The 16,862-nt window shown below is 41.5% G+C and overlaps 1 protein-coding gene and 1 long non-coding RNA gene across 9 annotated transcripts in view; one reads left to right on the top strand and one right to left on the bottom strand.

Moving 5' to 3' along the window:
* The window catches only part of U2SURP (U2 snRNP associated SURP domain containing), a 46,220-nt gene extending 42,517 nt beyond the window's left edge, over positions 1-3,703 (top strand). For all 8 annotated transcript variants that reach the window (XM_080410465.1, XM_080410463.1, XM_080410460.1 and 5 more), the window contains 3 exons: positions 839-957; positions 1,751-1,927; positions 3,188-3,703. In XM_080410465.1, coding sequence (XP_080266591.1) covers positions 839-957; positions 1,751-1,927; positions 3,188-3,326 — 435 coding nt within the window. In that variant the 3' untranslated portion in view covers positions 3,327-3,703. The remainder of the gene's footprint in view (positions 1-838; positions 958-1,750; positions 1,928-3,187) is intronic.
* A 4,280-nt stretch (positions 3,704-7,983) lies between these two features.
* Positions 7,984-16,526, bottom strand: LOC308072914. Its single transcript, XR_013931844.1, has 2 exons — positions 15,130-16,526; positions 7,984-14,490 (listed from the first exon to the last, which is right to left on the bottom strand). It is a non-coding gene; the product is annotated as an uncharacterized lncRNA (long non-coding RNA).
* Between the last annotated feature and the right edge of the window lie 336 nt (positions 16,527-16,862).

The raw sequence follows: 16,862 nt of genomic DNA, 5'->3' as shown, positions 1-16,862 counted from the left end.
AGTATAGCTGTCCTAGTATTTCCTGCACTTGTGTTATCTCCCCTCCCTCCCTTCCCTGTACCCCCTCTTTTCTTTCATTTAGCTGAATCACCCCTTCTTTATCATCTTCATGGGGTATGCAGGGGTTACCAGTTTTTGCTATGGGAGGAATTTTTTTTTAAATGCCAGTGCTGAAGGAAGCACATCTCTTGATCTCTGTGTTCAGACTTGCTGATGGTTTAGGTTTCTTTGTATATAATTAATTTTCTAACTACTTGACAGATATGTCAAATGAGGTGTGCTCAGGGTGTAAATTTTCTTTAAAAATGGTCCTGTTAGTATATAGAAATGGACCATATTTGTGGGTTTTTTTGACACGGTAGATATTATTGCAGAATCTTGTTTTTATTTTTGTTTTGTCTTTAAATGTCTTGTAGTCTGGAGATTATCTCAATTTTCAGTCTGGATTAATGAAGATGAATGCACGTGATTTAAGTAGAAAGGGGGTCCTGGTTTTCTTTGATGTATAGTTTAGTTTAGAAAATCTATTACAGCTGTAATATTTCCCTGAAATTTGTAAAATTGAAGACTTAATTTCCAATTAAATACTCAGACTCTCACATAGGGTGACATTTTTATGTTTTTGTCAGTGTTTGTGTTCCAACAAATACTTCTGTTGTGTACAGAGAAGTAGTAAAGATTTGAAGAGCCAGTATGGTGTGACCATTAGTTCCTTCTGAGATTGTGCTGTGTTGTTTCAGTGCTCAGTGCTTTTATGCTCTTTGTTATTAGCTTGATAGTCTATACTTACTAATCAGTCACACCTCACCTGAATTCATGAATGCTTCTGATAATTTAGGAAAAAGAAAAAGAGTTGGAAAGAGAACGGGACAGAGACAAAAAGGACAAGGAAAAATCTGATTCCAGGTCCAAAGATAAGAAGGAAAAGGAGGAATGTACACCAACGAGAAAAGAGAGGTATAGTTTTCCTTGGAGTAAAATGGATGGGAAGAAAAATCTCACAGATACTATCTTTCTTGAAATTACATTATGTCATGTATTATTTACAAAAAAAACCCAACCACAAAACAAACAAAAAAAAACCCCAAACCACTTGAAGCACTCTTTGGATATTAAAACATCCTTCGAAATTTTAAAGGCATTGTCATTTTCATCCTATGTCAAGTGACTTACCCTTTTGCATAGAACCCCCTTTTGGCTCATTTATGCCCTGAGGAAAGATGGTAAAATAATTGCCAGTTGAAAACAGGATATATTTAACTCTCTTTTAGCAGTAAATTGAGTGCAGTGTATTAGAAAACTATACTGGTCATACCACAAACCATTTGTGGTGGTTTAAATGTTATTCATCTCATGGTGAAAATCCTTCAAAACAGCTAGTTTTAAGGTAGTTGATTGTATGCTGTCATCTAATACTCGTATAGCCAAACTGTTCCGTGGTGTTAAGTGTAGATAGGGTAAAATGCCTTGCTTTTCAGGAAACTGTGACAGAATGTTTTTACACTGCAGTAAACAAAAGATGAGTCACAGATCTTAATTTTTTTTTCAACCAGAAGAAATCTGGTGCACATGTTGGGCTTGATGTATTATTATTAAAGTAATAAAAAGCCTACTACTTTTTAATTACTTAAAAGGATCTAACATTACATGGCAAAAGAAAATAACTACAGAATGGAATCAATTTCCTTAATATACATTTTCACTTCTCTGTGTGTGTATGTATATAAATGTATTTGCTTTCTTTACAAAGGAAAAGACGACACAGTGCTTCACCTAGTCCGTCTCGCAGCAGTGGCAGTAGACGAGCAAAATCTCCATCACCAAAATCAGAACGCTCAGAGCGCTCTGAACGGTCTCACAAAGAGAGTTCACGTTCTCGGTCATCACATAAAGATTCTCCCAGAGATGTCAGTAAAAAAGCCAAAAGGTAAACTGGTATCTTGTCTATTTCAGGTTGTGGGGAAGTTGAATATAGGTGTGGTTTGGTTGGGGTTTTTTGTTTGTGTGTTTTTTAGCAGAGCACACTTGATACACAAGTATTTTCTGTCATAATGGACTATACCGCATGTTCCTGCTTAGTATTCCTGGGACACTGCTGTCTGAAAGGTATACAGCCTCCTGCCTTCATAGCGCAGGGCTCTTCATTTCTGTGTTCTTGTTTACCTGTTTACAGACAACTTTGAGAAATCCTGCTTTAAACCAAAGTGCCTTGCTGCTTTATTAGCCTTGTATTCTCAAAGGACAAATCTTCTGTAGGCTATAGAACTTCTCGAATTATAGTGAGCGTGCAGTCTTTCCCTGGTTTGCTTACATGAAGCTCCTCTCCCATGTTTGTTTTTTAATGAAAAAAGAAAAAATCTAGATTAGATACTCTTCATGGGTTTTTGTTTCCGAGGTAGGGTTTCCTGATATCCAGACTGACACAAATATTTGTCTCTAGGTAATGTTAAACTTGGGGTGAGATTTCATTATTGTATTGATGCTTTTGTAGTTCAAAACTTGAAAGTTCAGTTTCCACTTCTAGAGCTGTAGATATCTTACTAACACAAGATTCCTCAGCCATGCCTTTCAGGAAAGCATAGTACATATTTACAGCAATCTGATTCTTGTGCTGAACTTGGGAATTTAAATAAAAGTAGAAAAGTATTTGAGGTTTTTTTTTTTTTTAGTATGATGGTCATTCAATTTAGACTATATCAGATAAGTGTATTACATGTGGGTTAGATTACGGTAAGTTTATTCAGTGTCTGTTCTTTTTCTGTGGAGTTACATCACAAGCTGAACATGTTTGATGAAAGCCAGAAGTACTTCAGCATAACGCAATTCAATGTAACTTTTCAATTCTGTTTTCTTCTGTATGGATGTAAGCTGCTATTAATACAAGAGCCAAGGTGGTTAAGGCATATGTGGAAGGTTGTGAATTCCTTATGTTGGTTTAAGAAGGATTTGAGTTGTTATTTTTCTTGTGGGTTCTAAGCATGGAAGTTAAACTCAAATTCCATTAAAAAAACTTAAAATGCAAAAATTGCCTTTTCCTCAAAAGCAAGATACCATTCTGTTACTTCCCCATATTAAGGTATTTTCTACCTTGTTTAGCTCAATAAATGAATGCCAAATAACTACAGAAAAAGTTGGTATTAGAAGTTAGAATTTGATGTAAAACTTGTTTTTGTTTTTTTCTTTGCAGGTCGCCATCTGGCTCCAGGACACCCAAAAGATCAAGAAGATCACGATCCAGATCCCCTAAAAAGTCAGGGAAAAAATCAAGGTCTCAGTCCCGTTCTCCTCACAGATCTCACAAGAAGTCAAAGAAAAGCAAACACTGACAATGTTAATATTTTTTATGATGCTGTCACTTACTGGAAATGCGGTTTTGTTTTTGTGCCTGAACAGTCTGTTAAAAAACAAAAAAGCATTCCTGATTTTTTTTTTTGTGAATGCACGTGTATACTCATGAATATTGGCATCTGTAGACCTGTCATTGTTTTATATTGTACAAAATATCTTCATTGTGACTGTTTCCCAAAAGAAACATTTTTGTGTTTAGAAGTTTCATCAGAAATGTGTGTAACTGATCTGCTGGCAGTAGTGATATTTTGTTTTAGAATGTTGTGACATAGCAGAAATAACTCAAAATGTTCCCCCTTTTTGTAGCTTTGACAATTTGAATTAGATTTCAAATAAAATCTGAACAGAAAATTAAGATGTTGTTTTATTGCCCCACTGGTGATACAGATCTCTAAAGGAATTCATAGTTTGTTTGGAAGTACTGTGTATTTCAGACATACTATGGTGCTTAGGTCTTTCAGTATAGTGGTAGCTGTTCCGCTTCCTGTTGTCACTAGTTTGACTATCCACGTAAAGGCACCTTTTGAGTCCGGTGGATGGGTTTTCTTTCCTGCCGTGGTGTTTTACTGTAAGAACAGTTGAGCAGTCTGGTACCTGCCATGGTAAGCTTTACAAGTAAATCTGTGCTTTGTATTTCTCCGTTTTAATTGCAGGAAATTTGTGACACCAGAGTAATGTTTTTGTTCATTTTTTAAAAAGGGCCTCTGCAGAGATGCATAATATGTATGTGTATATATCATATACATATGATGCATAAGTAACAAGCCATATTTATGGCATGCATGGGGAACAATAAAGACGGCAAGCCTGAGGCTCTGACTTCTTCATTAAGTATAGGTACAGTAATGGCAACCTACAGGACACTATTGTTTTCTAAAACCGATTTTTACTCCAAAAGGACAGCTTTTACATTGTTTTACTGAATTTATTCCTCTGTTGTGGAAATTCTTCAAAACAGGAAAAAATTAAAAAATTTATTACGTATTTTATTTATTAATATTTTGGAATGAAGAGGCTGTGTTTAACTTTTTTTTAATGTTAGGTTTCCCCTTCTCCAAACCTGTTCTGTGTGTTAGGCATTGATGTGACTTTAAATCGCTTCACCTTGGTCTCTTACCATGCAACCTTTCTGTGGGTGGGAGTGGGGGAGGGATAAGAAATGGGGAGGGTTCAATGTTTATACTTGGAGGTGTGGGGAGATTGTAATAAAAACATAAAATTAAAAGGGATCTGGCCTCCTGTGAACTGTTTCCAAAAGCAAAAGCTGTACAGGCACAGAGTGCTGGATGATGGCGTGGTATTACTCTACAGGTTTTACGTTGTTAGAATTTTGTAAATGTGCCGGTGGAAAATCTTATGTTGTACATGTATATATAGCCTAAGAGGCAACACTTACAGAAGCAGGAGTTAAAAGGTCTTTTGAAAAACGTGCATATTTAATTTTTTTTAAAATATATTTTCTTCTGTCTCTTTTTTTTTTTTTGTTTTTGTTTTTGTTCCTGATGGGAGACTTTGTTATAAGATTATATAAATTGTTGCAAATCTGAGAATTAAGTGGAGAATTCTCTTTGCCAGTGAGGACTGACAGATGATCTGGAATACTGAAAACACGGAGAATGCATGTGCACTGTAAAGACTTTCTTAGAACGAGTATTGGATAGATGCATTGATAATGAGAAAAGAATACACGTTATATCTGTTTACATTATAAAGAATCTGTTTAGAAATATGCAGAGTTTATTTTTTATATTTTTCTTTCTCCCTGTAGCACAAGGTGTTTTCGATGTACAGATTTTGGTAGCTTAAACTATTAGAAACTAAGTTACGTTTTTCTTAAATTCTGTGTAACCACACCTGGCACAGTCTAGGTAAGGTTTTCTAGAGCAAAAAGTACATACTAAAACCTGTTGGGGACACAGAGAATTTTAACTGTACAATAGGAAGATCACTTCAGATCTGATTAACTTACTCAAAATTACTACTTTTATCTTGTAGCTGTTTATAAATGTAAGAGTGATAAATGTCAGTGTTCTTGGTAAGGTGAGACTAAAGATAGTTCGCCACAGGAATATTCTATCTGCAGAATCAATTGTGTATTTCATTTAATAGCTAAAAATCCTCAGGGTAGAAAATCACTTAGCATTACAGGTTAGCCATACTCTTCAATAATTAATTCTGATTTCAGCTTTTATAAAATTCTTATCGGTGATTATAAAAGGCTCAAGCCAAGCTAGAGTGCTAGCGGAGCACACCCATTAGACTTTATTTTGTAACAGCTTTATTATGCAATACCTTTTTTCAGGACCTTTATTCTCTAAATACCATTCTCATACCTCTTGTTCTTTGCTTCATATCCTGGGCTTTAGAAAAGCTGTTTTGTACCTAATAGTCTTTTAAGAGCGATTAAGAATCTATATCCTTAACTGGATGCCTGGGGTTTTTTCCTGTTGAAAAGAACATATTTTGATCCTACTTACTCTTTTTTTTCCCCTCCTCTTATAAATAGTTTTGATTATAGCTTGGATTTCTGCAAAGAAAAGTTGGGAGGAGACAGCATCTGGCAGCAAATCTTTTACAAAAGATGCAAGTTAATATTGAAGACTGAAAATAAGGCTGTGTGTGAAATTTATTTTTCCTTAGGTCATGTTGCAGTGACAAGGTATAGTTGCAGTGTGCCATTAGTGTGTGACTTGCATTTCTGCAGCTTTTTTGAGTGAAATGGTAAACATTACCCCGTTAATGTATGATAAGGGTAATTTAAATATTGATCCTGGGATTCAGGAAGTAGCATTCAGATGAATCCTTGTAGAAGAAAAAGCTATGGCCTGAAGAGGTGTGGTCCATGTTCCCAAATGGTTTTTGTGTTTGTGCGGGAAGAGGGAGCCCACTGCCCTCTGACACCCCACGGTCAGTGAGCATCCCTCCTTCCTTTGGGAGGGGGGGGAGGCGTGAGTGGGTGAGGGGCTTATCTGTCCTCTCCTGCCCTGCCTTGGGGGTGATGGCAGAGGTAAATAGTCATGCTTTAGGTTTATCTGAAATCCGAAGCAGAGAAACTAACTGTAGCTTGCTCTGGCTGAGTTCTGGTGGGGCTGAGTAACCCCCCTGCAGCCTGAAGCAGCAGCTCCCGGGGCCCGTCTCGGTGTGGGGTCATGTTGGGAGTGGAATGTGTGTGGTATATTCCCGGGAATGTACCTGAGACTCGTGCTGATACATTTTGGTGAAGCCTACCCAGCGCTCCATAGGGCATTCCGATATTTATGTGAAGGCTGCCTACGTACACAGTTGTGAGTTCATCTTTTTTTTTTTTTTTTCTTTTCTTTTTTTTTTTCTGAACCAGTCCTGACCTCTGTGAGTGTCTCTAAGACTTGATCAGAGTCTCTTGCTCTGAGCAGGTGGGCCCTGTCTCAGTGGAGAAAAGCCATGTGGTTGCATTGTTTCCTTCCAACAATTAAAGTATTTCCTTACCAGTGTTACAGAAGTGTTTATATTTGAACTGCCTTTTTCAAATCCTGTGACTTCCCTTGACTTCTCTGTACACCCAGCTGCATATTCGTGTTGTAGTACTATTTGAGGAAGAGTTGGTTTCTGAAAGTCAGTGTCAGGTTATTATTTGGGTACTAGGCACCTTGTGTTCCCCGCACTACCCCGCCCCCGCCTCCCCCATGGGGGTTTTGGCAGTGTAAGAATAAACTGCTTATGAACGAGGGTAACAAATTATGTTTTCCAAAGGATATATTTAGAATCGCAACTATTGCTAACCTGAGTTCATCTGTCCCAGTGACACCGAATGTGCTCCTGCTTTCTGCATTTACAAATCAGCTCTACCTAAGCGCATGTGAACCTGCCGAAGCTGCTGGGTTATTGTATTCATTGTGCTTCTCCGCGTGTAAAACTGCCTCTGTGCTTTTTCAGTTGCGAGCTTGTGATTATCCCCACCGTTGGGAGAGCTTTCAAATTTGTACTCGTTTTATTTAATAAATTTCACAGGCAGATTTTGGAGCAGAAACTGTGTAATAATTGTATCAGACCTCGGCTCTGCCCGGGACGTTCAAGTTACGGAGCACTAAAATAGGAAACCCAGTTTTGTTTGTCCTTGGGGAGGTTTTGGTGGTGTTTGAGGTGTGACTTCGGCAGGTTGGAAAGAAAATAGTGCTGCCTCTGACCTGTACCTGTAAGGGGAAGGTGTCTTGAAGGAGTTCTTGTAACATGCCTTAAAAACTAAAATACTGTGGTGAAGAAAGCAAGATCGGTCAAAAATGGCACATGTGTTCTGAACATCTTCTGATCCCTTCTGGAAGCTTGCTTGTGGGTTTTTCCTCCATGGGCATTTACAGTCCTTTGGTGGGATTAATGCTTTTAAATACAGCAGTGCTTCTGATCTTTGTCTGTTCTGCAGATGGATTAGGGAAAGCCGGAACTTTGTATCTAGGTTTAGGTTGCTGGCTTGCTCGCTCTTTCACACGTAGCTGCTGGATGAATTTGTGGCGAGATGTTTGCAACTGTTGTGGGGCTGCACTGAATACTTGCATCAGGACACATACATTTGGCTGCACTGAGGTGAAGGTAATTTTGTAGGATATTTGAATTACTGCCTTTTTAGTAAAGGTTGGACTGATGTTATGCATTTTTTTAAAAAAAAAAACAAAACTATGGATTTTTGGGGCAGTTACAAAGGTCCAACAAGAGAAGTGAATTCTCTACAGATGAAGACAGCAACAGTGCAATAATCTAGATGAGAATTTTACAGTTCTCTTCAAGTCCACTAACTATTCACTATCATGAGATTTATCAAATTACAAAACTGGTAGTAGCAGTCAAACCCTGAATGCTATTTCAGAGTTTACTTTTCTGCATGAGGCTGTTGAGTTCATAAGCTTAATTTTTATTTAAGCAGCTCAGAGTAGTATTTGAAAATTTCTTTTTGTTCTCACTGCTGCATGAGCTATTGCAAGACTCTTCAGAATACTGCCGGTTCATGCCACCGCTGTAACTGCTGCCGCTCAGGTTGTAAGCCACTCTTGCAAGAATCATAACTAAAATGCGAATTCAATTTTGTCCATGTATATTTTTCCCATGCAGGATGCAGAAGTCTTAAGCAAATGCATATTATTTTTTTCTTCCACCTGCTTCTGTTGGCACAGTCAGTTTTCATGGGTAAGCTGGTCCGTTTGTCACTTCTGATCTCTAATCTTGTTGCAGGGATGTTTTGCCTTGTAACTCCGTCCTACGCTGGAAAGTTTTCTGTTTGTGGTTATTTGAAGAGGAAATGGTAGTTTCATGTGCTTAACTTGCTTTTGATTTTTTGTGTTTTATGTAGAAATTTTTCCAAATGACATGGCGACAATAAAATTGATGGTTTGTTGATATCCAGAAACGGTTTTATCTTTAACCTGGAAAAGAGCGATGTTCGTGCGAGTTATGCTGAGGGCAGTTCCTTGGCCTCACCAGCTATTCTGCTGGTTGATGTTGATTCTTCTTCCTGTGTTGAACTAATTGCTGCTGCTGTTCTACTGTCAACAATGACCTCTGTGCTTCTCAGAAACTCATTAACAAGGCATGGGCTGCTCGCTGTGTAGCTGCTTGTATAATCCTCTCTTGAACAAAGAAAACCTCGCATTAGGAACTACTGCTCAGATATTGAGATGATGAGCAGCTTTTCAATACTTCACATGGTGTGCAGGCATGTCAGATGAAGGGAGCGGACCCATGTCATGCTGCAGTGTGAGGCTGTGTGTCCAGCTGGGCCAGTGTCACAGCTCGCTGCTGCTGTGGGGTGTGGGTCTTGTTCTTGCCTTCCCTGTGTCTCCTGTTCTCTTGTGGGGTTTTTTTTTTCTTCCTTTCTGCTGCCTTTTTTGCCCTGTGAGTGGCCAGTTCAATTATTAAGGGAAACTACTTTTTTGTGTGTGCTTGTTTTCACTTGGTTGACTTTCTCCTGGCTTAGTGTGTTGAATTGGCTCAGTGCAGGGAGCAGGGGTGGACAGCAGGATGGTCCTTGGTTTTGGTAACGGCTCACTTGTAACATGCAGCGCCATCCACAGTACGTTCATTTGGAGCATGTGTTTTGACAAGGTGGGCCAAATCGATGCTGTACTCGGCATCCCGCTTCCTTCCGCTCTGGTCACGAACTCTCTTGCTCTTGCTGGTCCCACCCCCAGCTCTAGCACTTGTTTGACCACTTTCCATGTGGAAAGGTAGGATGAGCCCAGGGTAGGCAGGTTTATGTGATGAGATGCATGGGAGGAAGGAAAGGCAGAGCTGGGGCCATCTCTCTTGGCCGCAGTGAGCGGTTACACTGGCTGTGCCTCTTTCCATCTCCCCTTTTCTCCAATGATGCTTGAACCCATCAGTCAAATCTGAGAGGAGCAAATGCCTCCAAGATGATTTAGTTTCTGCAAGATCTGCGAAAGACCAAAAAGAGGAAAGACACCTCAGGTGCTCCTGCAAGATGGGAAAGGCTGGAATACGAACTCGTGATGTTGTTAGAGCCCAGAACATTCATTTGGGAGAGATTACGAGTCCCAGTTAGCAACAATCTTCACTGGGAGCTCACAGTTAAGAAACACAGTATGTTGTGATATCCCTGGACCTACTTGCTCTATTTTTTTTTTACTCTAGCGTGGACTGGAAAGCTTCCTGTAGCTGCTTGCCTTAAATAAAGACCATCAGTTTTACTCTTCAAACATTGTTAGAGGTTGCCTCTAGGCAAGTGTGGAATCTGTTTCCTGGTTCGGCCTCTTGGGCTTCTGAGGTTGGACCTAGGTCTGAGACTTGAGTCATTAGAACGTATGTATGGTAAGTGTGCCTTTAGACAGGTGGGTGTGGAGAAAGGGTGAGCGTAAGGTCTATGCGATAGATCTTAGAAATCTTTCATGAAAAGACTTCACCTAGCAGAATAAGTTAATTCTGTATGACAGACTGTTCTGGGTAAAAAATTTAGCTGGCATTGGAAGAGGAGGGTGGAATTCATGCTTGCAGTTTGGGTTTATGGAATCAGGGCATTAGCCTGTGCTCAGGATTCAACTTCCAAGGTCATTACCAGCAATCAAGATCATCACCAAAGTCATCATTGGAGGTGGAAACCAGTTTTCATCATTTTAGCCATGCTAAAAAGGTATCCCTTCGATGTGTCGGGAATGACTGAGCCAGATGTTTTCACCTGTATCTGTACTGTGAGAGGTAGCGCTGCGCTGTTGCAAACAGAGAAGCTCAGAGACTGGAGATGAAACCTTCAGAGTTTATGGTATGGAGGTTTTTATTACAGCTGATGCTGGTCATTTTCACTATAAAATCTGCATCTCTTGGGCTGTTGGTGACTTATTTTTTCCCTGGCATTTGAGTTTCTTCCCTGCACTATGGGAAGAGAACTGTCTGCTGATTAACAGAATGGAGCATATTGCCTTGGGCAAACTGTGTAGATGAAATGGCTATAAAATTAAGACATTAAACTGGGATTGAATTCTGGCCATTGTGTGAACTGAGGGGCTGTGGATTATTGTCTTCTGTTTTTACAGAGGACAACTATACTAGATCATTAAAAAAAGACAAGTTTACAATAAAGCTTAATTTCTAGGCAGTTAAGTTTCACCTCAGCCTGTCAGAAGTACTCGCTGTGATATGGAGTAGAAATTTGATAATGTTACCGAGTCCCTTTTTCTCAAATCTGAGTTGAGTGAATGATTTATTCACTCACTTGAGTTTTCAGGAGATGCAATGGATTAATTTCACGATCTTTCCTACACATTTATAGCATGTTGCATCTTAGTTATGTGAGAACCACTGAATTCTCACACTCTCTTGTCCTAAGCACTGGATTTGAATTTTAAGACAAGGACTGGGGGCTCTCTTCCCTGGGATTTATGTTTTTCCAATCTGTAGTTAAATGAGGACCAGCTGTTTTGCTCCATCATCTGAATGCTTAGATCCAGGGGAATGCTGTGGCACGGGTTCTGCTGCCTGCTGTCCTCAGGGAGGCCCCCAGCGCCCTGCAGCACAGCAGGAGGTGTCCCCGGTGCGGGGATGCTCACCAGGGGAAGAGGTGCACTGACCAGCTGAAGAGATTTAGGGGTTCCTGGGTACTGCAAACCGTGGGGGTGGAGAGTGCTAAGACATTAGTTAACCCAGGGTTGTGGTTTTGGTTGTAGGGAGTTCAGAGGTAGCCTGATGTGTGTGGTTGAGGTTCCTCTTATGTCTGACCTGCTAAAGGTTTTGGAAGCTCTTGTGAAACAGCATGTTGCCTGTGATTTTAAGGTACGTGGTTATAAAAGTAGTATGTCTTTAATTTCCTTTAGAACATAAACCAGTTACGCAACAGCTGAGAAAAGATTTCTAATTTTAATAAAAGCCAAATAGAGACTTAACTACACCACAATGTCCTCAGGACGTTCATAAAGTTCTGGAATTCCTTCAGCTGCACAAGCAGGAATGCATAAATATTTATTGAAATTAACTTTATTGAAAATGTCACCTGTGTAACTGGAGGTGAATATAAAGGAGAAACTGGGGGTGGGCAGGGGAACAGCTTGTTACAGATAGGTTGTCCACTTTGGTATATATTTCTGGTTTATGACTAGCTGGTTTAATTTCGGTCCGTGCTGGCTGCTTCAGCAGCACAGCTTCTGCACATGTAGTTCAGAAGGAACATCCAAGAGAAAATGAGTACTTCAGAAGGGAGATTGCTGCACCTGTGGCTTAATTGAATGGCTGCTGCATGAGACTGTGGATAAGCTGTTAGAAGTTACGCATGGTACTAAAAGGAAGGGTGAAAAATATGACCATCTGCAATTCTAAATGCTGCTGTGCAGGTTTTTCTCACCCATCTCTCGTAGTGATGCCAGAAAACAGTCTTAAATAAATTCATAGATCCCAAGTTTGAGCAGCTACTCAATTTTATATAGATTTTATTCACATTTTGTGATCTATAACTTGCGTTTATTTTTAAGAATCTCACTTTTGAACGGTGTTTGAGGAACTTGACATCTATATTTATCCTGGATAGAGTAGGCTAGATACAGGAGGTTGTAGTCAACACCCAGAATTTATCACATGCTAGGTGTGTAACAGCATAAACCTCCATCTTTCATCCTAAAATAAGTTGTTTTAAAAGACAACGTCATGCTGAAGTTTGACTTCAGGAAAAACTTCTGCACCTTCTGCCCACTCCATCCCTGTGAACACAAGAGAGGCAAGTCTTAAAACATAAAAAAAACAAGCTGGGAAGCCTTCCAGTAAGGATGAAACCTTTTGCGGCCCCATTGCTTAAACAAAGGGATGTTAGAGGGGGAAATCTTGGAGGGTTCTGGCTGGGGCAGTATCACTTTTGGGGTGGGGGGTCGGGGTGGAGAGAAATAATTCAGCTAGTCAGGATTTGGGTTGTTTAAGTGTTACATGTAGAAATCACAACTATGTTTACTAAATATAAAATATTTAACTAACATAAAATATTTAACTAACATAAAATATTTAAGCATAAAGTGCAAAAAAAAAAAAAAGTTTTTTTTTTCCTCATAGTTTAAACTGGGGAATTCTAATCACAGATTAGAAATCTAATTACTCACTTTATACACTGCTCGCTGCAGAGTTTGAGGTAAGTATAGCCACAGTATTTTGTTCAAGGCATGACTGGGCTGTAGTGTGTAACTACCTGCACAGGAAAAGATGCGTTCTTTTCTGCTCGATTAAAGTGAATAAGATGTAATGTTTAAAAGTGAAGCTGGCCTAGAAGTAAGTGTTGGTGGGGTTGAATTTTATTTCTTAGTGGTGAATTTTACTTCTCGAGGAAAGTTTTATTATTTGACATAAATGATCTAGTATACTGAAACTAATGAGCCTAAATTAGACTGTCACAGAGAGGGTGGAAAATGTTGACTGAAGTAGCTGAACAAATCTGTGAAGGGCTGTATCTGTTCAGCTGCAGAATGTTCCTCTTTCACACGCTTACCGTTTTTATTCTTATCACTTAGGTTTTTATTCTTTTGGGTCTGCACATAGGCAAGACAGTAAGACCATGCAACGCCTGAACCACCTGCTGAGGTACCCTCTACCCACGCTCCAAACGAGGTTTGAGAGACTAAGCGAAACACTTTAGAAATGGTTTGAAAAGATATAAAGTAACACTTGCTCTATGGTGCTGATTTTAATTCAGTTTTCAATTGGCTACAGTAGTGTTTAAGCCCATGATTAAAATCAAGCTAATACTTAAGTATTTCACAGACCTGGGGCTCTCCTTCATGGTAGTTTTTTGAAGCCTGGGGGCAGCTGTAAAAATCACAGAGGTAGCTCTGCAAGTGGGATAAGTTATCGGAGTCCTCCGGTGAGGATGTTGTCCCCTGGAGTTGTTATAAAACCCTGCCCCATCAGATTCTTTTATTTATTTTTTTTTTAAATTGATGATAGTCTACATGTCTTCTCTTCAGTGCAAAACCAGAGAGAAGTTCCTAACTGCCAGCTGCCCGACGCTCATTTTTGTTAGCACTTGGAAAGAGATGATTGATTCATTGGTACAGTCTCTGTACATTTTTACAAATCTGTCTTTTAAACTTGGGGGTGGGCGGGTGAGCTTTTCAGCTACTTGTGAGAATTAAAATTACTGTTACAGTCCATTGCTTTGGTCGTGCACGCTGCCATGCCTTACCCAATGCCGATACCTGGGCCAGCCTGCAGCACAGCCAACTCGCTGCCGCAGCTCTTGGTGATTACTGTTGTCTGCTTGCTTGCCTGCAGGTGCTCCCAAAGATGAGCAAATACTTTAAATCCTCGACTGTAGAAGAAAAAGCAACACTGAGTCCCTTGAAAGAGAGTTCTTTGTATACGATGACCATGGCCTGATAAAGCTGAGGCACACTGCTTCAACAGATCTGGAGCAAGTGATCTGTTTTTTTGCCATCTATATTTGTAGTCGTTTGTATCATTTGTGTAGATGATTTAAAAAAAAAAACCCAAACAATAAACCAAAACTTGGTGTGAATTGCAAGTTGGCTGCATAAATCTTTTCCATATAAACTTACTGAATATTCATTGTTACTAAGTCGCTTAAAGCGATTACTTGTCTACCAGGTCTGAAACTTGTTCCGGGAGGATCGAATGTTGCAGCTGCACTGAACCTGATTGATTTCAGTTTGGTTCTGCATGGGTGCTTGAGTCCACCTGCATGGAAGAAATACATATAGAACTCCAGTTCTAAAAAAATAAGATTCCATTTTGCAGCGTGTATGTCGAATTAAAGAGCCTGCTTGGACCCATGTTCTCCTAGGTAGAGGTGGGGCAGGATAATGAAGGTAGTGTTACTGTCAGTACTCGTACGCGCACTGATTGAGAGAGGCGGAACTGCTGTGTAACAGCAGGGAAGGTGCAGAATCCAATTAAAGCTTTTAACGTTTGGGTTTGCTGATTGGTTTTGCCATTTCAAATGTTATACTTGCAGTTCATGTTTGCTTATCTTTGTTTGTTACTTGGTAAATTTTAAATTGTAAGAACTGGAGATGGCTTTGTAGGTTTTTTACAAAATTTCATACCTGTCTTCAGCCAAGTGAGATAGAAAGAAGGGATTAATTTGAACTTCATGGTATTTTAATGATTTTTTTTCACTGCTGTGGATTGGTTTTGCTCCCTGTAGTCTCTGTCGTTTATTGCATTAGCGCTGCAGTACAATGTTGGTGGGGGATACTGTTTTATGAACTATGGTGTCTCAGTATTGCTGCAGTTGTTCATCATTTAATACAGCCTAATTGATGCTACTACAAACCATTCCAAAATAATAACCCCCCCCCCACATTTCTGCTTTACCTGGGTGAAGGTCACTTCATCTTTAGTGAGCATGTAAAGCCAAAGAAATACTTGATCCGTAGCTTGTAAGAGGGATATAAGCACAAGTCCTTTTCTATGTGAAGAACTCAAGGTTTAGGACTGAAGAATAAAAGAACTGAAAGAGTTTCATGCTGCGGGGTGGTTCAGATGCATACCCTTTTTCATTATATACTATGCTTCAAAAGTTACCAGTCAGTTATTTTAAGCTCATCAGGTTTAAACTTTCCCTTTGTTTTGCCAGCTAGATAAAAATTATTTTTACAGAACATGGCTTTAAATGCTTCCTCTGGAGCACTGTAGGTAAAACATTACTTCCCCCTTCCCCCTCCCTGATGAAATATGGACTTCTCTAAAATATTTAGTGGTTGTTTTAATTCTGCTATTGACCAGTTGCTTCTATGTGAAAAGTCCCAGAAACGGTTTAGTACTGCCACCAGAGCCACTGGCAGCTGGTTTAATGATTCCCCTGACTTGTCCCATGTGGTTTGATGGCTGCATCTCGCCTGGGCCCGCGGGGTGTGGGTGGCAGTGGTGTCTTGGGCTGGGGTTTCTCCCCGCTCCCCTTGCTGCCACTCAGCCCTGCACAGCTCTGTGGCTCGGAGGAGCAGGCAGGGAGGTGTGGAGCCCTCCTGCTATGGATGTTACCCTTCGCTTTGGGGCTGGAAGGGGCTTACAAGCTTTTCTGAAGAGGGAGCTTGGCTGTTAATATCCCTCTACAGAATCTGGGAGGAGTACAGAAGTCTTTTTGATAAGTGATACAAAGACTGCTTTACACATTTTGCTCCTTTCCCCTACTTACTGTATTCTCCTCTTCCCCCTTTTTTAAATAGTGCTACCAGAGAAGATGCACACCACCAGGTGCATTTGTGCTTTATCTGCTCTGTGCGTGTACAGGCGCGTGCTCCAGTGCCGGATCCGTGCCACTGGTGTCAGTGTCAGCCGCTGTGGAGGGATGGGCCGGTGCCGGAGCCAGGTGCAGCCCTCCTGCAGCTCAAACTGTCACCGGCCCTGGAGGTGGCTGTAGGTATCCTGCGGGCGGTGGGAAAGGCTACGGCGACGTGAGAGCTGCCGGCTACAGAAAGCGAGGGATGGGAGAGAGTCGCCCGTTCTTTGTCACTCATCGTCACCCCCTGCCCGCTCTGACCTCCCGCGGGAGAAGGGGGGAACCTCGGGGAGAGTGCCTTGGCACAGCGGGGCCGCCGGGCATTGCCCCACGCCCCGCAAGCGGCCCCCGCACCGCCCTCGCTGCTTGTGACACCGTGACACCGTCCCGGTCCCTGCCCGCCGCGCCGCTGGGTCTCTGGCTACGGCGCTGGGCAGCGGCGGGGCCGGGGCCGGGGCCGGCCCCTCCGCTCGCTCGGCCCCGGCAGCAGGCGCGCCCCGGCAGCAGGCGCGCCCCCGCGCCGGCCCCGGCCCCCCGGCCCCGGCCGCTCCCCGACGGGCGGCTGCGGGTGCTGTGCGGTGCGGCGGTACGCGGAGCGAGGGCAGGCGCCTGTGCGCCGCAGCGCCAGCAGGTCCCGTCCGGGGCGTTTGGTGGTTTTTTTAATGTTTTCGGAGAAGTTACCCGAGGGCCTTCCGGGAAACCTGCGCTCCGGCCTCTTGCGGGCTTCCCCGGCTGTCACCGGCCGCGGCTGTCACCTGCCCCGGAGGCAAGGGCAGGGCTGACCGCCGACCACCCTCCCTCCCCCCCCCCCCCTTCCAAGGGAACTTGT

Source organism: Falco punctatus (assembly GCF_963210335.1).
Source record: "Falco punctatus genome assembly, chromosome: 13".
NCBI lineage: Eukaryota > Metazoa > Chordata > Aves > Falconiformes > Falconidae > Falco > Falco punctatus.
This window is presented reverse-complemented; position numbering and strand designations above follow the sequence as displayed.